We start from the raw sequence: 23,717 nt of genomic DNA, 5'->3' as shown, positions 1-23,717 counted from the left end.
TACCAGTATGTAAACAATACCCATTGATCAATTTACCCCGGCTGCCTTTTATTTAACGATTCGTGTTCAGATCGAGCTAACTCCAGACGCCTGCGGCCATATAGATACAAATACGCAACGACGCACTGACATTCCTTATTTTACTGCGAACCGTTGCCATCGTTTTCCGTTCCTGCTTGGTTAGGGTTGTTTAGTGTCAAAGTTCCGTAGGCATATATATATATTATACTGACCATTGAAATGACGAAGGACCGAGTTTTGCTGTTATATACCTGCTGTACTTTGATTCTGGGATTCGTCAACGGATATGTTCGTAACCCCATTGACAGAGCCACACAATATGAAGGTGAGCACGGTGTGTGATAGCTAACACCTGTCACTATTCTTCTATCTTTTACTCCCGGTATGATCTACCTGTTGCCACCAAAGTTACGAAGCTGAGCATAAACTGTGCCATGTAATACATGTTGTCAGACGTTTGAATTTCTGTTAGATAGAATTCAGTTGTATTGACGACAATAATAATATTATTCTGTTTTATATTATTTTTGTTATCAGATGTGTTCCAAGAGATGGATAGTGCGGAACAGCGCAGAGAAGCGTCTGATGACAAATACGAGAATTGGCCGGGACGTTGGATGCCGTCAAGACCTGGAGATCCAAAACCGCCTCCTAAGGTTCTGCATAAAACCGGAGAGTTCAAGGATTCCAATTTTGAAAAGAATCCAGTTGACAGAGTAGGCATGGGAATGCACGAGAGTGAGTGCGACGATGGAGAAGTAAGTCTACATTGAAAAAAATAAATTCCCAAAGTTCTCTTGTTCAATACACAGTATATATTTTGACAGCTTGTTTCAAAAAAATAGGTATTTCACTAGACTAATGAGTGAACAAAATGCTGTTCATTAATTTTTTTAGCATAACTAATCATATTTATATTGTTTCAAACGTTCTAGACTAACTTGAGAGTCGATTGGGATGGGTCACCGGTCAACTACACATGCTACGATAAAAGGATTGTGCCTGACTATTCTATTAGCCCTATGGTATACTGCGAACATATACCGTCAGGATATATGGTTAGTTGAATGATTATTTTTGTATTGGTTTCGATCACTTTTTCAATAAGCAACACATGTTTTTGTTTTGAAAGAACTCTACGTTCTGTGTTATTTCAGGCTATCCACAAGTGTATGACTGAAACGATCGAATACGACGATGATATTCCTATGTAGTAAGTTAAATATTTGCATTTTGTATTTAAATTGTTTATCGATTTCCGCATTTTCTAGAAATGTATTTTTTAGCATCCAATGTCAAATATTATATTTGTACTTGTTGAAGGAATTAAGGATTTGCTTATACTTTCCATTATGTCTGATGGAAGATATCATGTGTTTGGACAAAGAGTAATATTCATTTTATTTAATTTCTGTTTACAGTGGTTCACACAGGCCAGTTTGGCCTGTTTACGGAGAATACCAATTTCTACCACGACAAAGATGGATTCATAGTTTAGAGGTAACTATACTTAAAGTAAATACACATCAAACATCTGATGCTTACAATTAGTGGATTGTGACTTGAACGTCATTTTACAATCCAACTGTAGATTTTTGTTTATTTAAATAGTTGTGTATTTCCAATCATGATCTCTGTTTATTTCTAGCATGGTGCAATAGTTATGTTGTACCATCCCTGTGCTAATTCACTAGAGATAAAACGTTTGAAAAAACTGGTGGCCGGTTGTCTGAGACGACATATTATAACGCCATACTCGCTTTTGGATGAGGATCGAGTAAGTTTAATGTACTTTTAGACACTTAATGTTTATGTCTAGTTTGGTGAAAGCCGAATGATGAAAAATAATCCATGTTTTTTTCCTCTTACAGCCTCTGGCATTGGTCAGTTGGGGCTGTCGGTTGACAATGTCGTATGTGAATCCTTCAGTGGTAAAACAATTCATTACTAAAAGAGCATTGCGTGGTGCGGAAGCAATCTCCGCTGATGGCGATTTCATGGAATTTCTTATACAGTCGTCTAAAACGGTTACCGACGAAGACGATACAACTTTGTGTCCGCATATGTAATTGACGTTAAAGAGAAGAATCTTCAGAGTCATTCTTGTCTACTTTCCATATGGAACAATGCGTCGACATTTTCAACTTTTAGTACGTATCGTTCATTAATCTCAGATCATATTTACGAGAATAGAATCTATATCCAAATCTTAATATCATTTACGCTCAATTGGTTCAAAGAATTCTCTACAAAAATATTAGCATATATATTTATGTATTGCGTTAAATGTGACATTATACTTACGTATGTTACACTTACAACCATTCTGAAGAGGAGTGAAGTGTGCATTTAATTGTAACATCTCTTACATCGTGAGAGTTGGGTACAGAAATCGACCGATCAGTGCTAACGTGAGGCGTAAAGAATCTCACGAATATGAATAAACTCCTCTAATTTTAACGAGTGGTCTAATTCTTTGCCGGTTTAATAATATTTATAACTATGATAATGTCGATTCTTTTTCCCAAATTCGGTAATTTAATAGGGACTATTGGTAGCTGCCATTTTGGTTCTACGTTTATTTTTCAGATCCGTAATGTTTCAACGTGACAAAATTATTACTAAAGAGTTCTCAGGCCGATTTACACACATACAGGCCTTGTTGTTTTCGCTTTTTGTCTGTAGAGCTAAGCATTGATTTCCCCATTTTAACTATCTGAAAGGATATTCATGAACTCTATACCGTGTTGGGTACTAATTTAGAGTTATACACACCGGGTTTGGATATTATTTGAGGGGTTGAGAATTCAAGCCGCGTTAGTCACTTTGACCTAATTTTTCAGCTTCGGAAAAAAGGAGTTTACATTTGAGATTACTAACAACTCTGGTGTCAGGAAAACTATTTTATTTTCCCTTGTTTTAATCACTTCTACCACTTCCATTCGTAACCCCTAAATTTTTTCGATACCTTATCGACTGTAGGCCTGAAAGCGCGCTGCTGCACCGGTTGTGCAAACGTTGAAAAACGTTGCGGAACACATCATTGTGATTACTTACCGTATTATAGTTGCGAGCAGAAAACTTGATAAAACATCATTTCTTCTATACAATGTATAATAAATAAAGAAGGCCATTGTTTTGTTTTAAAGCAACAATCACTTGTAATAACCTTGGGGACATAAATTTGCGTAATTTTTCAGCGTAAAATCAATGAGCATATAATGCATTTTGTGCGGAGTTATAAAAGAAATGATACTAAAGTTACGAACAGAAAAAGGGGTAAAAGCCCCTTTATTCGTCCCTCGAAAGCTCCGTCTCCTATTCCGGTATCATCCTGATTACAAGGTGAGTTGAGTTGAGTCGAAAATTACTTATCCAGCGATAAAGAGGGTGTACCTCCGAACCCAATTTACGTCGACGAGAAAACGAATAAAAAAAAAGAAGGGAGAGAAAAAACCGTTTTTCGTCAAGTATCTCACACTTAGTTAAGCCATTCACGTATTAATTGGATTTTTTTTCTTATCTGCCCTCGTTTGCACGATTTTATTACATTTCTTGGATATTTCTTTTCACATTCCTTTGTAGTCGCACAATCACCAGCCTTTTGATTAATTTATATACCTCAGATTTTAATTAATTTTCCAATATTCCTTGCAGTCTTATTGTTCATTCCCGAGATTTTTCTGAATTCTTCAATGGCTAGTACATATATAACCAACTCGCATCGTCTTACAGATCGTATACTTTGCAATATCTTAAACGACCTTCTGCCTCCAAGCTCGAAGGATTTCATGCGTTGTCCTTTCAAAGCCAGCCCGCTCAGTTTAGTAATTTTCAAAATTTTCCACGTAGAACTCGTCTCCATTCATCGTGGTTCTGTTTTCGCTTTAGTGCGCGATGCGCCAGAATTGTGCTGATATCTGCTCTCCAGATCAAGGCTGACATGAACGTATTATATCATTGATTTAGCTCGTAAATCGAGTTTCCAACTTACTTAAATCCTGATAAGAATTATCCGGCTCGTCCTACTGCGGCGAAATAAACATACTCGTTATCATAAAATTATTATGCTAAAAATCTCTAAACGACGCGACCAACGATGAAAATGCCTAAAATCATATCTTTACGGTGTTTAATGAAGAGAAGAATTAAAAATGGCTGTATGTGCCTAGATCAATGTCTTGTAAAGAATTTTTTTTACTTCTCATAAGCGAGCCAGCCTTTTTTTTTAAATAATTCCCCTTTTGAATCGCAGATCTAAGAACGTGTTTGCAAAACAAACTTGAATATGACGTTTCCTCATTGAAAGCGATTGTAATTTTTGTCAGTAACGTCAATCGGCAATAATAATTTAACACCAGTAATATTTCAATGTTATAATGTCAAAGACCGGTCACCCACAGGAAGTTCTGTATAAACTGCAGATACTATTGCCTACTACACGATGAGAAATTGAGGGATTCATTCGGCTGTTCGTTCCTTTCTCCATAAATAAGTAATTAAATGCCGAACAATGGGTAGTTATCCCAGCAAAGTCAAGTGTGATCGGTTTGTCAATTGCAGGTAATTAATTCACTTCCATTCTTGTGTCGTAATTCATCGTCGCGCATATAAGCTTATCAAGTGATACATCGTCGATGTGTCTATCGCATAAAGTCTTCGTTACTCCCCCTCCGATGGAAAAATCCGCACCCAAGAATTTAAATGAAACCTATACCTGTATAATTGAGCCGAGAGGATGAAACCAAATGGAAATCTTAATTAATTAATCATCTTGCACGCCGGACAGATTCCTTTGTTTTTTCGTTTCTTGAGAAGTTTCGTTACATAATCAGGAAATAATTGATTGATTAATATTTGAACTTACCTGTGCCGTTGATTAATCGAATATGTATGGGCGAATCAATGGTATTAGATATTCGGTACATAATTTGTTTCAATACGTGTTTCAATGAATAGAAAAGACACGGTCGTGCTCTTCGCCCGAAGATACGCTTTATAATTAGCCAATCGTGCATCCTGTAGTTATTTATAATTATTATTATTTTTTGTGGGTTGACAATCAGCGACGAGTATTTGTCGCACATCGATTCAAAAACGGTACACCGACAAGTGTGCGGTATTGTTATTATCTTATAACACCCGCACCACGCGTGGAACGGTGAATAATTTTCGCGGATTTGAATAACTCGTATATATTCATTCACCTTTGACAATTTGTCGGAACGCACTCGTCAGAGTTCAGTGTTCATTATCTCCAGGATGTTTTATTTGAAAATATATTCCATCAACTGATGAAACTGATATTTCCGCGTATAAACGAATCTCGCAAAAATTCGTCCGTACCGTCCGTATGAATTAAAAGAGAGCGGCGATTTCTCTACGACAGTATGGTCATAGATAAATCTACATGGATTAATCAAATGATTCAATTAGTCAAATGGCAGCCAAGAGAACGAGTGAACTAACGAATCACAAACGAACCAGGTTATACTCGATATTTGCGTTGGCAGTGGAGGGCCTGTAGCGTGTGACATTTAAAAGGATCGCAACGAATCCTTAGAGTCCTCTGACAAATTGTACACTTTTTTCCCTGCCCATCCTGCAGAGGATGAATAAAAAGTGCGGTAACAACGTCCCTTCCTTTCGTGCAAAGATACGAAAATTGAACAGTCGTCGTATGGCTGCTGGGCTTCTAAATGTTAAACGCTCGAATTAATTAATTTTCGCAAAGGTAGATCACGCAGCTATATTTTCTGATAGAAACATCGCGGTGCCCTGTATTGGAGGCTTGTATTTTCCAGCCAAATTGCGCGCAGGATGAATAAAGAATTTGGAATAAACCGCGGTCAAAAGGAAATCTGGTAAGTGTGCGGCAAGGTGTACTATTATACGGGAAAGCCAGTCACTCTCTTCGGCTAGCTTTCCGCTATTTTCATCGAGTTTTCACGTCCGTATGGCCGTTGAATGCCCAAGTAGCATCCGGTAGCTATACGAAGACAATGGTTTGCCTAGATCTCCTCATCTCCGCCTATAAGAGACTCGAAATTCCCCTTTCGCTTTGTTAAAGGATCGTTAAAGAGCCGCGTCTGGAGTCGCAAAATCACAACTGCCTTTTTTGGTGAAGGATATATACATCCAAAGTGTCTGGTGTGAAATCTGCAGCGTGTGTAGTTGTCAGGGAAATCTGGAAAACCGTGAATTGTCAGGGAATTTGCACGCGTTTGGAAAAACCAGGAAACGTCAGGGAATTCGGTCATGTGCTCTGGAATTTTTTAATTCTCTTCCTCACTGGTGTACGATTCTTTGAAATGCAGAAAATTACTCTCCGTGAGAGGATTGAGGGGGTTAGTGTGAAAAGGGTATAAGTGACGAAAAGTTTGGTTTTTCGAGGAATCTTAAGAATTGATAAATTGAGATTGAGCGCTATGTAAAAGTTATGAAAAACATAAACAAGTACTAAAAACAGTTGATACTTTCAGATTGATGTTTCTACCTTCATGTTTCGAAAGAATGGCTGATACTAATCTTTCATTAGTTTCTTAAAATTAGAGTGTTTATTAATATATTTCCTAATTGAGTTTAAGCAAAATTGAACTGAAAGAAAAATTGGACTATTTTAACTTACGATGGAAATATCTAACGTTTAATTTTAAATTGACTTGCATGAAAATAGTGAGTTTGTTAGTAAAGTTAGGTTGAAATGAGGCCTGGAAAATATCTGTTTTTGTCTAGAAAAGCGGGAAATATCAGGAAATTGGATATGAAATTGCAGACGGTATACACCCTGATCTACCGGGTAAGAAAGAAGAAACACAAAAATAAAGCAGATCTATTGTTCACGTAAAAAGGTGTTTCTCCCCGACTGTTAAAAATTGAACAATTCCTAACCAAGGCTTGATCGCTGAATACGAAATTTTCAAAAATAATTACAAAATGAATTTGCTCAACTTGAAAATTAATTGACATGACATGATTTTATAGCGATTCAAATGATTTACAAAAGAAAACCGACAACATTTTCTGACAAAGTCCAGTATTTTCGCTGTTAATCTCGGAACAAATGTGAATTTATATATGATTTCAACTTTAACCTTGAACAACTCTTGAAATAGTTTAATTATCGAAAAATTAAAAGAGACCTTCTTTGTAGAGTATTAAATTCCATAAAAAACCATGTATCGGACATTTATGTACATTGCCTCGTTGCTGAGTTAAAAAATTGAGAAATAAAAAAAATTATTTTCTCGTGTTAATTAAATGAAAAACGAAAAATCCCGTCGATGAACGACTAAATATTAACATTAAGAGCTGAAATTATAACAGGCGTCTTATTTCCTTTTCCCGAAACTATTAAACGTCTGACGTTGAAAAAAATGGTCAATTTTTTTTTTGACCACTCTAATATACCGAGAGCTAAACGAACTACTCTATGACAGACGACCTCGAGTGTTCTTGAAACGGGTAACGCGATTTGAGTGATAGACGAGATTTCAGAAAGATGTAATAAGGAAAGAATGCGGCAGACGGGAGGGTGAGGGAATGAATCTGCGGCTGCACGGAAAAGAGAGGCGGGGGGGGGAGGGGGAGAAAAATATCTATAATATCAGGAAGAAATCAAGGCGGATTACTAAAAGAAAAGAAGAGCAAAGCAACCTGTTGTATCGCAGGAGCCGTCGTTGATGCTGAGGCGCGAGTCGGCGGCACCCTTCCTGTGGGAGGAGATGGACGCCGGCGTCGCGACGCGCCGTTCAGTCGCTCATCGCCCACCGCCTCGCGCGAGCCTCGCATCAATTATTGCCACGGTGGATTGATCACCGTCGAATAGTTCTTGTTTAATTGCTCGACCTATCCGCTAACCGTGTACGGATGGATTTTTGAATTGATCGAAGGTTGAAAATTAAGAAGAAGAATAAGGAATAAATACCGGGAACAAGAATGCAAACTCAATCACTGTGCGTCTGATGATACGTGTTTAATTGATCTATAGTAATAATAATAACAACAACAATAATAATAATCACAATAATAATAATAATAATAATAAAAGCATCACTAGTCCCAGTTTCGAATATCCGTTAATTGAATTTGCCCCGCTGTACAGATCGAGGATAGCGAGGGATTGGCTTGGTTCTTTTTTTTACGAAAAATACGAAACCAATACCTTGCAGAGTGATGCTGCGGTGAGAATATTATAAAATGAAAGTTGAATAGGCACGTAAAGTCCCCGCGTGGCTCGATGAAACCAATTATCATTGACACGGAATGATTTGTTTTGCGATTTTTGAAAAATCGAGGGTATCGGTAATGTAACGATTCTTTCCAGTTTACTAATCGGTGGGGTGTGCTTTTACCGTACGTGAGAAATACCGCATATCGTATTATATCATACCAATCGAATGATGACGAATTTGGGAAAATGTTATCGGACGATGATTCAATGAAGGAAATGCTGATGCTTCGCAAACGAACACACGTCAGAGTAAAGCTAACATCATCCGTTCTGTGTAATGTGTAAACACAAATACGTGAAATAAACACCGCGACTAAACAACCGCAAAAGCAATCACACGACGTTTAAAACAGCAGCTGAATGAAACGTGCTTGCGGATCAGCGGAAGTTGTAATACACGTTCGAGCATTCATTGCAATTATCAACCGGCATAAAGTGCCCGGTTTATACAGTTTCCGGTGAAATTTAATGACTGATATAAAAGCTCACGTGACTTATGCCTTTTACAAAAGTTCTCGTGTCGCCGGGGCAGTGATCGTTGGAGTGGTTCGTCTCACAGAATATTATTACCTTGAAGTGTTCATCGTCCAACCTTGTTTCTGAAAAGTGGCAAAAGTGTCGTAAGCAGTTCATTAGGCAAGTATATCTACTAACGTATGTATTGTAATAAATGATCACGGTAAAATTTTTTTACCGAATAGAATTTCAGGTGAAATATCAAACGTCAGACTCAATCATCGCGCGAACAATTATTTATCGCAAACAATTATGTCAGCCTCAAGTCGGACGACGTATGAGGATTAATTTCGAGTAAACAGACTAGTGCGAACTAGTTGGAAATAAACGGTGCCCGGTGCCTGCAGTCATCTTCCTCAAGTTTACAGTCTTCGTTAGACGCAACTATGAGCAAATCTGCACCCCCATTACTCACTTCGTGTATAAACTCTGCGCAAGCACAGACCGTGTCTCTCATCATCCAAAGTGTCGCATATTTAACTCAATATTATATCGCAAGCTCGGAAGATTTAACAGGGGTAGAAAAAAACTCTGGGGGGCAACTCTGCGGCACTTTTCATTCTGCAAACCGTAAGACAGTCCTAACTGCAGCGCGGCTTCTTTCGGCGTTGTTGAATACATGAAATTTGAATGTTGAAATTTGAAATTTGCTGGCGTTGTCAAGAACATCGTCCAGATTAAAGAATAATCCAAAAAAAAAAAATGGAGGAGCACGGTGGGAATTACAAGAGAAACAACGAACCACGGTAAACAATCGTACCTTTCGTAGCGAGGCTCGTCAAATTTGATAACGTTACGCACGGACCTCAAGCCGAGGGCCTTGTCATATTGGCTGACACCAGCTATCACCTCGCACTTCGTGTGCACAAGCCGATGGCGGATGGTTCGCACCTACAAAGCCGTGCGAGAAATTTACACCGCGATAACGAGTTACAGTTTTATAATTCCCGGTAATGTTTTTCTGTTCAGTAATAATAATAACAACAATAACAGTAATAGTCACGGAACCGGACGATCAAGTAGGAATATCCGTAAGACCGTTGAAATGTTTTTTTTTTTTTTATTTTGTGTTTATTTAAAATTTATTCCTTGCTTCGATCCTTCGAAAGGTTTGAATATCCTGTAAATTTGTTTGCTAAATTTTTCAAACCTCGTAAAACAGAGTCGATAGATAATTTAATCTCGTCCGTATTTTCATCCTGCATCCCTAAGACAGCCGTATAAATTAGACACCTGGCTTAATACGACGCGGATTTGTGTACAGCGATATAACAACAAGGGTGGCTGATAGCTATTCGGTGCGTAGGTGTTTTGCGCCCTTGTAGCCGAGTCGAAGACGTCGTTGAACCGGATTTGACGGGATTGTTTATAGTTGAGCAAGAAGGTGGATAATTATCGCCCGAGACAAAGTCTTCGCGGAGCCTCGAGACACTTGTGACAAAACTAAGGGACAAACATCTCCTGTTGCATGGTTATTAACGACGGGGCTTCGGTAATGCATATTGATGAGTCGTATAATCGTGCAGGTACAGCTGAGGCACACTGGAGGAACGACTTGTCCTCTTTCGTCGAGTCTGATTTGCGGATAATCAGGGGAGGTAAAAAGCTCCTCCCCATTTTGGGGTGCAAAAACGTGCGACAAATTATAGTTTGTCCATTAGCCGGATGACGAACCGGTTCGAATCATCCTCGGACAACGTTTCCCCTGAATTTTCACCCCAATTACAGAATTACTTCGGTATACGCGATTCCGAGTATCATATTTATGGAAATACATACAGATATGCAAATATTCATGCAGAGCTTTCGTGCCGCTGCAAACCTCTGAATTCAACTCGTACAAGGTTTCTCTCGAGCTTCAAGGCTCGATACATGTACCAGCCGTTTTCCTCGAAGGTTCTCAACAAGATTTTATACCTACTTGTCCCTCATGTCTGGATTCAGCGAGCGATGAGGTGAAATTTTTATTCTTAGAAAACTAGTTTCGATGTAGAAAAGTTGCAACGGGATACGGGCGTTGTCGTTCTTTTTTTATTGTTTTCTACAACTACGGAAGAATATTGTCCAGTATTTTATTTACTTTTCTTATGTATATATATATTCTTTCACGCATCTCGAAAACAAACTTGATTTACCTGAGCTTGCGCACAGTCACGGTACCATCTTTTTTCAGAGTCCACGTGGCGCAGCGTAGAGTGATTAAAATTCTGATTCCATACAAACTCGGCGAAGGAACCTTGAGAATATCGAATATTCCGAACAATTGAATAGGTAATATGATTTCGAAATATTCTTTTTGCCATATTCTGAGAGTTCGGTCAAACCAATATTAGGTGTGAAATTCAGGTAAAGCTTTGCCATCCGTGTAAACTCACGGCGGAAATTTTTTTATCCCAAAGAATGATTAGCACGCACTTTTGGTCTTTGAAATGACGTGGTATATACAAACACACATAGTTCACACCGAGCTGCAGGGGCGAATATAATAATAAATCGGTTGGCGTCGCGAGCAGCAGCGCATAATCAAGACGGATTTTTTCTTTGAATCCTCCCCAATTCAGCCAGGTGACAGGCTGATCGAGGTCCCTCGGTGTCGTGCCGGGGGACGAGAAGATAGAAAAATGAGATAAGAAATTTGAAAAAAAATAGGGTAATGCGGACTAAAAGACGGTCAAAATCGAAAGGCGCGATTTCGCTCAACTGCCGCATGTACCGCACGTATCGGTCGCACGAAGATAAACGATAAGAACTACGAACTATGGACGAAAAACGATGGATGATAAAGTGCAACAATGTCGCGCCGGTCGAATGACGTGAACTTACCCGCTTCGCGACTTCGAGAGCTTTACCATCAACGACATCAAACCATGTGACGTTACATACACGCGTGTCTTATCGCGCTAGGAAATTCGCGAATTTCCCCTGAATAACAATGCGATGACTTAAGGCGGTCTTGCGGAGAATAATAATTAATAACCAGACGAGGCTGCGGAATTGTTCATCCTTGCAGTGATGAAAGGTTGTATAACCCAGGCAATATGTTGAGGCTTAGATATTTTTCTCTTTCAATATTGTAACGTTCTTTGACGTTACGGAAATAAATATGGATCCGCGAGTTTAATTATCAAGTCAAAATCAAAAGCGTTAACAAAATGTTGTGAAAAAGCTTTAATTGCGAAATATGTGTTTCTCGTTTAAAGTCTGAAACAAGACTGTTTTTACAATAACGTTGGTTGACGCAGCAACCTTATTCTTTTGAAAGACATAAGAGGTTTATAAACATCTTTTATCTATGATGACTACTGGATCATTAAAAAGGGGGCAAAACGGGTGATTTCACCCTTTGTAACAATATTTATCATAAAAAATTGTAAAACTTGGTGACGCAAACGGAGTTGCATTAGTTACGAAATTTATAAGTTCCTGCTCCATTCGTCGATCAGCGCGGAAGAAATATGTGCAAAATCGATTTGGTAACGTGTAATCAATTGCTTTATTACTAGCGCTAGTACCTAGTAAATAGAATAAGTTGTTTAATAATAAACGGTTAATTGATAGAGCCGATTAATCGATGAATTGAATTGACTTGAACAAACTAAATAAAGTCTGAGATTAATCCATTAATCCCACAGCCTGAGTCGAAGGTATACCAAGTACAAAAAAATTCATTACCATTTCGACGAATTATTTTAATCTTTATGTATGTACAATCGTACCTATACTTCGATGCTGTACGTTCAATTGTTCATACATAAATATATTATTCATATATATATATAGGTATATGTATATCGTAGACCGCTGTATGGATTCCTCAGTATAAGAGGCTAACGAAATATTCGGTGGGTGCTTCGTTATTTCTATTCAAGAAGCGTCTTCAAACGGGAGGGTGGGATATACATATAATAATATAAGAGTTTGTTCGGCTCTCAGGTTGGTTTCTCCTTCCTTTTGTACTGTCGAAGAGGTATTATATAAATATATAAATGCATACATAGACACAGGTACGGGCCAATATGTACGTACAAATGTATGTAAGAGCACCGGTAACAAATTACTGGGTTGTAAAAATTTATCCAACCATTCCGTGTCCGCAGAGCGAAACTGGCGCATGGCGCTGCTCTGCAGGTAGATATCTCACATTTTTATGTTCAATAAACCCGGTGTTAGCTATCGTTACAAGCGAGTCTTAACTCACATTAGCTGTGACGTATCGTCGATTTTATGTCCCGCCTTAACTAAGGGTGTCATTAATTTTATGTTAACGAACGAGGCATCGGGTGTATAATAACATAATGCTATACTCGCGAATTATCTTCGGATCAACGATTTCACGCTTTCTTTGCACAATATTACAGGTAGGATGTGTAGGTACATGGATACGTCTTTGACGAGGGCGCGTGTTCGTTTTGTAATTTTTCATATTAACGCTTCAAATTCGAACTTCGTATTCGAGGTTCAGCTTGCGAAATCACGAGAGGAAGTGAAATGACAAAAAAATATATACACATATACATATATACGTGTATATGTGAATAAATAAGAAAAAAGTAAATGAAAGTAGATTTCAACGAATTGCTCTCAAGCTGAAGACCTTCGTTGCTGCAGAAACTCACGTAGGCAATTTCATCGTATTTTTTCTACCGGAAAGAAAGCAGCAAAATGGACAGAAAAATAATTTAAAAAAAAAAAGCAATGAAAGAGAAGTAGAGCAACAGAGAGGAAAAGAAGATGCTGAAGAGAAGAAACAAGCACCGTCCAATTCTGACAACTCTCTGTTACTACACCTACTTGGCTCGTACAGCATTCTCGAAACGATGGACGAGGGACGTGAAAGTTCCGCATTACATGAGATATCGAGACAATACAATCAAATTTATAAGCTCCGAGTTGTAAAAAGCTTAGCTTGATCACGTTTATGTTTTGAAATTTTCTACGCATTTATCATACGGCCGTTTGATTTATTACGGTGGAGCGATAATAGCTCGGGAGTTCACTCACATTTGATAACGATTACACGTCCGTGTCATACATCCTGTATGTACCTTTATATCGTATGCATATACATGCACACGTTTTTAACAATCATCCAACTTCGACGACAAAGAAGGGTTGAATGTTTATGACTCGTTTTATTTCTCGCAGGTGAACATTTATACGTGAGGGCGAAACTTGAAGAGGGTGAAATCTGCGAGGTTCCGCCGCGCCTCCCCGTAAATAACATGTAACTCGATAAATCCGTTGGAAAACAGGGGAAACGAATTTAAAATCGAGCGTTCGCAGGGGCCACAGGGCCAAGATCAAATCGGCTTCCGATAAATTAATATAAGTAGTTTTATTTTTCAAGGCGCGGTTTACGTAGATCAAAAACCGCGAATACGTACACTTTCAGTACATGGGTGATAATAAAAGCGTATTCTGAGAGATGCGTTGTCTGCGCTGATGCTTGTGTCAATTTTTGTATTTTATCAAACTAGCAAATCCAACGATTGCCAGACTAGATGCAACTTCGCTGAAAAATGGATTCGTACTTATATAAATATATATCTATATCAGACTTTATTAAAAAGATCGACTATTTTTTTTCAAAATCCAAGTCGAAAATATTGTTCGAAATGACGAAAAAAAGACGGTGACCAAGTTTCAGCTTTCAATATTAATATTTAGAGGTACATCATCGGGATTTTCTATTTCCCATTCAAATGAGATGGGAAAATTTATTTTTTTTTACTTTAGAATTTTGTAACTCGTCAACGCATTAGTGTACTGATATTACCAGATCGTGCCGTTGTAGGGGATTGAACGCTCTACAAAAAAGGTCTCTTATCATTTTACGATAAATGTACTCTTTCAAAAGTCATTTAAGGTCGAAAGGTATTTGAGGATTAATGTATAAATAGTATATCTGCATCTATGTAACGCTCTCTCTCTCTCTCTCACTCTCTCTATCTCTATTAAACTTTTCCAACAACTGTATTTATGAGAACAAGATTAGAAGGGAAGCAAGTTTAAGTCTGTATTCCTAATTGACTTTAGCCTACCCGGTATTTCATTTCATTTCGCTTCTCTGTTTTGCTCTCCTAAGCAGATTTCGGCGAGTTGCTCTTCGTTGTATATTGTTGCTGAATTTTTTCCTCTTCCCTTCTACTTGAATCCGGTTGTTTTCTATGAGTAAATTAAATTTCGAATCAAAGTTACGAATCGACATTTATGCCAGTCACGCCTCTGCGAGATGTTGCGTTTTATTTATCTACTTTATTTTTCTCTTTCTTCTCTTCATCAGAATGGAACAATTGTTACGTTTGATTCTACTGATAAACTATCAGCGTTTCGCCTTAAGAGGCGGCAGTTATTATTGAATGGGCAAGAGCTGCGAAAAGACGTCGCAAACAATTAATTAATCAAGACACTTGGTTGCTACTCGCGTGAAAAATAGCAACACCAAATTAGAAATTAATTATGTACATTCCTTAAGCATCGTCAGCTGCGTGCATCATAAACGTACGTACATATAACGCCGATCGATACGGCAATACGTCGAAACGAATTAGCTATATGAGCGATTATAATAATTTGCTACGTGCAAAGATTCCGGTAACAGCTTGCAGCGCGTTATTTTTACTCCCCTTGATTTCACGGGTATTATACTTGTTGTCCTGTAATTCGCGAGGTGTGTAATGATGCCCAAATGAAGCGGGACCGCTTTGAATACAAATAAATAAACAATCAACGTAACACTAGACCATGGAAAATTTGTTTCTTAAACCATCCATGAACGTGATTTTTTAATTCATCGAACGAATTCGTTTTTATTCGATTTGAAAAAAGAATATTATTCATAATTATTTTTATCGGGTAAATAAATACTCTCACCAAATTGAAAAGGGTTTTACCGCAATAATTTCATATTATTATTTCGTACAATCGTTCCAAAGAAATCACAATGCATAACGAAATAATTTGACACAATCAGTAAAACTCTTGATCTATACGAGAGAACTTTACCTACTGGTTTGTAAAAGTATAATGAGACCTGAATTCTTTGCATCAGAGAAGAATTTTAGAATCGAATTATCACGGTCAATGAATTTATGCTCTTATTGTATTCGGGGTATTCATGCCACAATGACTCTCAAGCAAGATGTAAACATTGGAATATTGTTTCAGGAAAAAGTTGCGAAACAACAAAACTCGCAATACAGTTTATTGAAGTATAAAACGGTCGGACAAACAGACAAGTTTCAGTTGCTGCAGGGGTAGTTGGTTAATTATTTTTCTGGTCCCGAATATGCAGGCTTCGATTGATTTTTTGCTCACTTTTATGTTTTCACTTTCACACCGAACATTCGAATTACAGTTCTCTGTCTTACAGACTGCGTTAACCCGTTAAAGCCCAGGAAAAAACTGGGTCAGATAGCATCAAACTAACTATTCGATTCATAGCAAAATGGGGAAATGAAATATACGTAGTTGTTCTTATGCCATTTGCGATTCTTTATAAAAAATTATTTAATCTAATTATACAGAGTCATTATTTTGAAAAACTTACCGCGCCAATCGATTCTACGAAAAAAACGATGAAGAAAACCTGTTTCACATTTTTTCTTGTTCAATTTATTCGTGTAATACTTTTTATGACAAAAATAATGGAGAATTGTAAATTTATCCAGTACGATTTTACACTAACAAATTGAACCGATTGGTACCGTAAGTTTTTCAAAATAATGACTTAGTATAATTTGTGTGGATAATTTTTGATATACAATTGGAAATGACACAAGAAAAAATACACGACGTATATTTTAATTTTACATTTTGCTATGAATAGAATAGTTAATTTGATGCTGTCTGATCCAGGTTTTTCCCGGTTTAATGGGTTAATATGCACTGCTTTCAGACATTTCGCGGATACATTGCGTATGGATATAATTATACCGTATGTTTCAATTCAGATTTTTGCAATGGGTTAAAAGTCGCGGTATTGTTATATCGTTCGTTTTACGAGTGTCGAGAGAGTCAATGGGGCGTTTAACGCTTGAAAAATATATCTAAACGATAACACGACGAATGTGGCGGTCACAAAACGGTTACACTGTCGCGTTATTTTTTCCAGCCCGTTCTCATTCACACGGTCGACGAATTAGATACGGTGAAAATATTACCGCCGAGAGGAATTTCCAACCCGTTACAATATTACACGCCCTTGCATGCGTGGGTTAACGTCCTGTATGATTGGGCGAGGGGGTAAAATGAGTCAGCAGCCCATAATGTCCCTTAATCTGTCAGTGTCGTAATTTAATCGCCACGATAATCCTGCAGAACCAACGAATAACCGAACTCCGATTACTGTACAGCCGAAAATGGAAGCGTCATCCGAGTGTCCGAATCGCGATCGGGAATGAAAATGTGCCCCTGATCGTGCGACATCTGGCGGGGAAAAAATGCGTCACTCTAACCAAGTCATATTTAATTTTAAAGTATCTCTTTCGCAGTATTTTTTGCAGTACATCGATTCCTTGTCGCGAAGCTAAAGCCTTGTAGCTTGCACCAAGTTCTCCGTCCTTTTCCACCCGCAGAATTGACTCAAAAGCATCTGCCGATAGCCGTGAAGTTCTCGGCGCCACGTTGCTCAACCACTCGTCGAAGAAGAACGATTTATCATTTTCTCTGAAGGCAAAAAATGACTCGGGAAAGCTCTGCGTGGCGAACAGACGACTTCCACCAAGTTTAGAGACACAACTTTGCGCTGCACATGCAAAGTCGAAGAATGATTATGCAGTCTGAGGGTACCTGCGGCGTACAGATGTCGTAATCGATTTTTGTATGCACGCGGTATCTCCGCGTAGACGTACATAGGTTGTACGATCGTTGCCAATTAATCAGCAACTTTCAACCCCGCTAGACATTTGCCAAGTGCAAACAAGGACGCCGAATGTCTCCTCTCCGAGACACTTCGACAGTCATGCTTATATGCCTGCAACTGGGCGCCGCTGTGTCTACGTCGAGCATTTATACTTACACACACCGCAGTCTTTCCTCTAAAAAGCATCGGGTCGATGTGAGTGCCGGCCAAAACCGCCCTCTAAACGTATCAATTTCTCCAGGCGAGTATCGGCCGGCATCGGTATGAAAAAAAAAAAAAATTTGGTTCGATAGAAAAAATTGCACATACGTATGTAGGTACAGAGAAAACATCGGCCGCGTGTTTTTTCCGATATTTTGTCATTTTTTCTTCAACACTTGGTTCGCTGGATCGTGCAAGTTTTTTTTGCCGAAAAATTGTCGACGCTTTCGTACGTCGGTAGAAAAAGGAGCCGATCGATACTTTGCTCGAAAATTGTAGCTCTCTCATATATTTATGAAGCTTTTAAAATTATAGACGGTAGACGAGTTTGAATTAAGTTCGTTTACAACACGTGTCTTCTCCGGAGTTACAAGACAAGGTATAACCCGAACCCGTATTACACGAACGTTGTCCCAATTTCACAAATTTCCCCGACGTCGATTTTCCGCGATTAACAGCGACAGAGACAAGTCGCCGTGATTAGAAGCGTGACCGAGAATAGATTTTCATCGCGAGCTCGAAGCCACCGGAAAATATATTTGATCGAACGAAGCCGGATAAAACACACGGCCATAACAAGTCTGCCCGCAAACATGATGCAATAATAATAGTAATTAGTCCGAGTGGATGGTAAACGCGCGTCTGGCTCACTGTCCAATAGCAAATATCGCGACGGTCAATAATCAAGGAGCAAACATGGGCGTGCGGGTTACCCAAGAAATTGCTCGCACTTATATCGAACACACACCCTTGCTAGCGTCATTTTTATGTTTTATTTTCAACATCCCGCCTTGCGCGAACTCTCACAGAAAAAACTTAGATTACTTACGGAGCGGTTATTAGATTTTTAACCATCTCGAAGCGATCCGAAATGAGGCATTAACGTGTAAACTTTTGCTCGTTGTTAAATTATTCAATGTTTTTGCCGATCACGGATATAACAATTTAAGAAATCCTCAACGCACGATCATCTCGCCCTAAAATTATTATTACGCGTTATCGATCTTTGTCCGGCAACCTTCCTAAACCTCGGGACAAACTCACGGATTTCGGTATCAGTAGTAAGAGGCCTCGTCGGTCAGACCCTTAGGCTGACATTTCTTGCGAGTGTCGCGGAACTCGTATTCGAGACACGACCGCCTCGAACATTGTTTGTCGTTCAGCCCAAAGAGTTGACTCAAGTGACGTCGTTAGCTCAAAGACGATCCGAAAATTCCTTCGTTATGTCGCCTTACTGCCAGAAGGGAAGAGCCGAGTGGCAAAAAGGCCAGAGAGGATCGAATAATAAGGAGATCCGGCTGTCGTTAGAACCCGAAATGCGTATTCGCCTCGGCAATCGTCAAGTACTTAACTAACAAATGCACTCGGAGTATGTGTTCGAAATTGTGAGATCGACGGTGAGTTCCGTTATTCCGCAAGCGGGTTTTATTGTTGAAAAATTTTCTCGCTTAACATTTTTCATTTCGCCAAATCTCGGCAATATTCACTAATTGTCAACGACGCGAAATAATTTGGGCGCATATACGGTTTCCCAAGGGTGATCTCGCAATCCTGACACGTCTCGATTTCATTCCGTACCTACATCTACATACATACATATAATACGAATCCCGTCAAGAGTAATTGAACGCTGATATATGCATGTACTGTACTCCGCACTCTCGTGTTCCGCACGTTAATTTCGATCCCGCATAACTTCGCGTCGGATATTTTACCCCGTCGAACGGAAAACTCGCCTGTAGAATGCAGAGGGATAGAAATCAGGAAAGAGATTGCTTGTTGGATCTTGCGGTAAGCGGAAAAGAGCAATAGATAAGAGAGATTAATTTAATCGCACACCCGAAATTATGCGCGGAATCTAACGTTCCATGTTATTTTTAAATTTTCACATTTTCGCACGATAGGCATACGATACTTAACGATGTAATTTTAGTATCGTACGGAACATGTAAGTTGCAATCATCTCATCTGTCCGATTTACGTATAATATAGACAAATTGTGGAGATTTATTACATTGCTGTTTCAATCAAAACGAATAACTGCAAGTGTAGGCAATATCAAGGTCTGTTGTTCGCGTGTCTGTCTGTCCACTTTTCTTAATGGAAATCTTCTCGAGGGGATCATGCTTCCGGGATTCATCCCACCTCCTGTTCGTGGTCAATAACTGTTAGCTATAGTGGCGTGTTAATATAATTTCCCTTGGTTCTGAAACGAGCTAAGTTTGTACCAAGCGGTTCCTTCGACTGTCGTGCAGTTTCCGTTCATATAGCCTCCATTACAGGCTTGACTCGCTCGTTACACGGCGACTAACAAAAACGTAGGTATTGATATTAAACACGTGTGTGTAATTGTTGTGATATTTTTTTTTTTCCCGCAACTTGAAAATTCTTATCATAAATCGAAAACTCAAGTTTTCTCGTCCAGCATCGGATGCCGAGAATTATAATTATATGTAGACGGTTCGTTTGCTCTTCTTGTTGTTTTTATGTTGAAAGCAAAACAATCCGAGATGACTTGCGATTTCGGTAACAAAAGTTAAGTTGAAAAGGAACCCTTCCACGCTGGTTAAATTCACTACCTATCGCAATATAAATAACTCGTTTTTAACTTTCCCCTTTCTCTCCTTGTGTTTTCGACTTCGACGATCGTCTTTTTTGCACGATAACGTAGTTTGCGAGTGTTTGAAGGGTGGTAATGAAGTCTATCAGTGAGATTGGTAAGCCTTGCACGCACACCTGCGCACCCACACTTCAAAGATGGCATTCACTCCATATAACTGAGCATGCATACGTATACAAGTTGTGCCGAAACCGTTGAATTATCAAAGAATTGATCAAAGTTAAATTAGCCAGTTAGGTACCAAGACCGAGGGACACAGACTCGTGAGGCGTTTTCAAAGTTTTCGATCAACATATATATATATATATACACATATATATATAGGTATAAGAATGTACAGATGAGATGCGAAGTTGCTTCAGCGGCGAGACAACGATCACTCTTAATTATCATCTATCAAGGTGACACATGTTAGAAAAGAAAGTCTTGCCCTAGCAGCGACCTCTCGGCTTCTTCTTCTTCTTCTTCTTCTTCTTCTTCTTCTTCTTCTTCTTCTTGTTGCCCCAAAATCGAGCAGCTGCTATAAGTCCTCCTCCTTCGTCTCGCGATCGACTGCCTGAATTCACATCGTCTCGAACGATTAATCAGGGACCTCCACTAAATTAGTCCGGGTTCTATCCGTTTCCCTGAGTGCTCTTTCCGGTTGACTTGCGTCGGCGGCTACACACAACCTTTCGGGATGGGTGTAACAGACGTTTAACGCACGCACATCGGAATTCCTCGCGGCGCTGAAGCTCTCGACTTTTATTGCTGGATAAAAGAGAACAAAAGGGAGAAAAAAAACAAGAATGCAAGCAGGGTTTTTTAATCGACGAGGAGGTAGATTGGCCAAATATTTATACTAGTTATTAATTTTTTATTACACGACAAAGACGAAGATTGAGAATTTATTAAATTATGTTTTATTTTTGAGTCGTATTATACGAATAAATCTTGAAGAATACTGAAACAGATTATGCTGCAATGACGAACAAAACAAATTGTTTTAAAGTGCTTGATAATCTAGGAGATTCATTCGATTTCATTCGCAATTTTTTATCTTTCAATTTTTTTCAAAGAGATTTTTGCACAACTTAAGAATATAATAATTTGATGAATACTCAACGTTCGACTGTCTCGTGATAAAATTTTTGTAAGATTCGATAATCGATCGATAGCAAATCAACTTCCATAAATGAAACGCGATGTAAAACTTTTCTTCTGCCGAACGTAATAGTTTCAGCAGAAGTGTCACATTTTCGGATAAAATTTATTGTTTTTACATCGACGTTTTAACATCCCCTCGAGCGAGCGACGAAGTGTTAGTGATATTTATTTTACATTCTTTCTTATATCGCCACGGGTTTTGTCGGAGCCGAGGGCCGACTTTATGCCGGAGACGAGTATACTTAGCACAAGCTGTTACGCCACTCTTGCTCGACGGCAATTAAAAAATTAATTACCAGAAAACTTTATTACATATAATGTCCCAGTATAGTCAAGTCTCTTTTTCCCTGCAATCGGCTTTGGAATTACTCGTATTCCACGTTGGCGAACGGGAGGAATCTAGTGCCGGTAAAATGTTTTTTGTTCAATTTTAATGTCCAGGAAAAAGAAACTCTCGAATGTTAAATTCCTGAAGTCGGTGTTCGCGAATTTTTGTAGCACAGCACGGAAAATATTCAACGGTTGATGGAAAAATTGTAGAACAAAAAAAATCAAAAAATCTGCCGCCGCTGCAATAGTTAGAAAGACACCGAAACCTCGCCCGACCATAGGATAAATTTACTACCCCATTTGGTACGTAAATGTCTATTTTTCACAACGGAATTCGTTTGTATGTAACGGGCTTTGGGGAGGGGGTGGAGGGTGACGAGGGGGATTCAAATATTACGTTATAAGTTTATTTTCGACGATTTTTTACCCGGCGGTAGTGTTATAAAACACGGTTTTACAAGCATTCGACGCAATAACTCATTCGAGGAAGAAAATTAATTGCCATTTTCGGTAGGTTTAAAAATGTGCTAAAAAATTTCTCGACGCGATTCTGCTCAGTAGGATTAGGTGTGTATATCGGATTTGTAATTAATTTCTTGCCGAATGCTTGAACTGCAGCAATTTGAGAAACTTTGTCCTTTCATCAATTATAATTGCAACAATTTTTGAATTCGTTCAATTGGCGGAGAATTTATTTCCTCCGACAAGAATTATCTCTACTTCTTAGCTAAGGAGTGAGAATTTTTTTACAACCCGACTGCTGGGCACTCGGTTCGTATAATATTGGATAGCAATTAAATTGTCCTGATAGAACCGCGCTCAAGAGATATTCAGACAAAATAATTACGAGCTTCGATCGTCTGCTACCTACTTTCCGTATATTCAATTACCCGCATGTATACATGGTATGTAAAACGTACAATATAGATGCGTAATGTATAAACCAACACACGGGCAGGTACATACGCTTAGTAGCGCCTCACAATCTGTGGTGTCCGAAGTTTTCCCATATACAGTTATATAATATATGTGCATATATATTATACATGTATTAAGGGCAAGGTTCACGATAAATGAGCAAGAGAACGAAAAATTGTCAACGCTGCAAGTCATGTCGGATCATATTGAATTATCAATGACGTTATAACAACGTTCAGGAGTCGGGTTTTTCTTTAAATACATTGTGTATAAAAAATTGAAAAAAGCTCGTTGCTCCTCGGGCGATAACGGATGGGGTTAATGGTTTAAGTTACGCTTTACAAACTTGCGGCTGATTAATCACTCGCTAAGAAATAACGAAACGAAGAAAGAAAACAACACAGGAATTTTCCTCAAGGCGCGCGAGACTCTTAAGCTCTTTACAGTATGTGAAATACTTGCGAGTACATACTTTACGCTGAAATATATGCGTACATACTTTCGAAACGGGGAAAATTTCATCAAGTTTCAAGCACAGCTCTAACGTTGTCATTATATTATTATCATCATTAATTATTAGATGAGGAATATTTTTTCACGAAATGCAATCTGAGGTTGTTTCACCTTCTGAATCTCGTTTTAACTGCCGGATTTTCTAACCGGGTCGCGACAGAATTTTAATTCTTGTCACTTTTGAAAAATAATTTTCTCGCATCTCAAACCTCGCGACGTTTGTTTCTCGATGGATGTTTTTCTTTTCTTCCATTCTCGGCGATAAGACGATACGAAATTTGGCACGTAACGAAAGTAAGCCTCGAGGACGCGCCCGCGTTTCTTGTTCCCCTGTCAAAAGCAAAATCGAAATACGT

At 38.7% G+C, this 23,717-nt stretch overlaps 2 protein-coding genes across 3 annotated transcripts in view; both read left to right on the top strand.

The window, feature by feature from the left end:
* The first annotated feature begins 7 nt into the window (after positions 1-7).
* Positions 8-2,481, top strand: LOC107216598. Of its 2 annotated transcripts, none has more exons than XM_015653839.2 (7): positions 8-346; positions 559-779; positions 957-1,079; positions 1,179-1,234; positions 1,443-1,521; positions 1,670-1,798; positions 1,893-2,481. In XM_015653839.2, the coding sequence occupies exons 1-7, from the start codon at positions 241-243 to the stop codon at positions 2,088-2,090; spliced, it is 912 nt and encodes a 303-aa protein (XP_015509325.1). In that variant the 5' UTR covers positions 8-240; the 3' UTR covers positions 2,091-2,481. The 2 variants fall into 2 exon arrangements, with proteins under 2 accessions (XP_015509325.1, XP_046586450.1); XM_046730494.1 differs by lacking the exon at positions 8-346 and adding an exon at positions 362-457.
* Positions 2,482-2,625: 144 nt separating this feature from the next.
* Positions 2,626-23,717, top strand: part of LOC107216611 (cyclic nucleotide-gated cation channel subunit A) — a 66,847-nt gene continuing 45,755 nt past the window's right edge. The window contains exon 1 of the mRNA XM_046730488.1: positions 2,626-3,366. The gene's annotated coding sequence lies outside the window, so the exon portion shown is untranslated. The remainder of the gene's footprint in view (positions 3,367-23,717) is intronic.

The sequence above is a fragment of the Neodiprion lecontei genome, chromosome 2 (genome assembly GCF_021901455.1).
Source record: "Neodiprion lecontei isolate iyNeoLeco1 chromosome 2, iyNeoLeco1.1, whole genome shotgun sequence".
Taxonomy (NCBI): domain Eukaryota; kingdom Metazoa; phylum Arthropoda; class Insecta; order Hymenoptera; family Diprionidae; genus Neodiprion; species Neodiprion lecontei.
This window is presented reverse-complemented; position numbering and strand designations above follow the sequence as displayed.

Coding starts and splice junctions, on each gene's coding strand:
- LOC107216598 (XM_015653839.2), top strand. CDS start 241: ATGACGAAGGACCGAGTTTTGCTGTTATATACCTGCTGTACTTTGATT. Junction 347..558: donor CAGAGCCACACAATATGAAG/GTGAGCACGGTG, acceptor TTTTGTTATCAG/ATGTGTTCCAAGAGATGGAT. Junction 1,235..1,442: donor GACGATGATATTCCTATGTA/GTAAGTTAAATA, acceptor TTCTGTTTACAG/TGGTTCACACAGGCCAGTTT.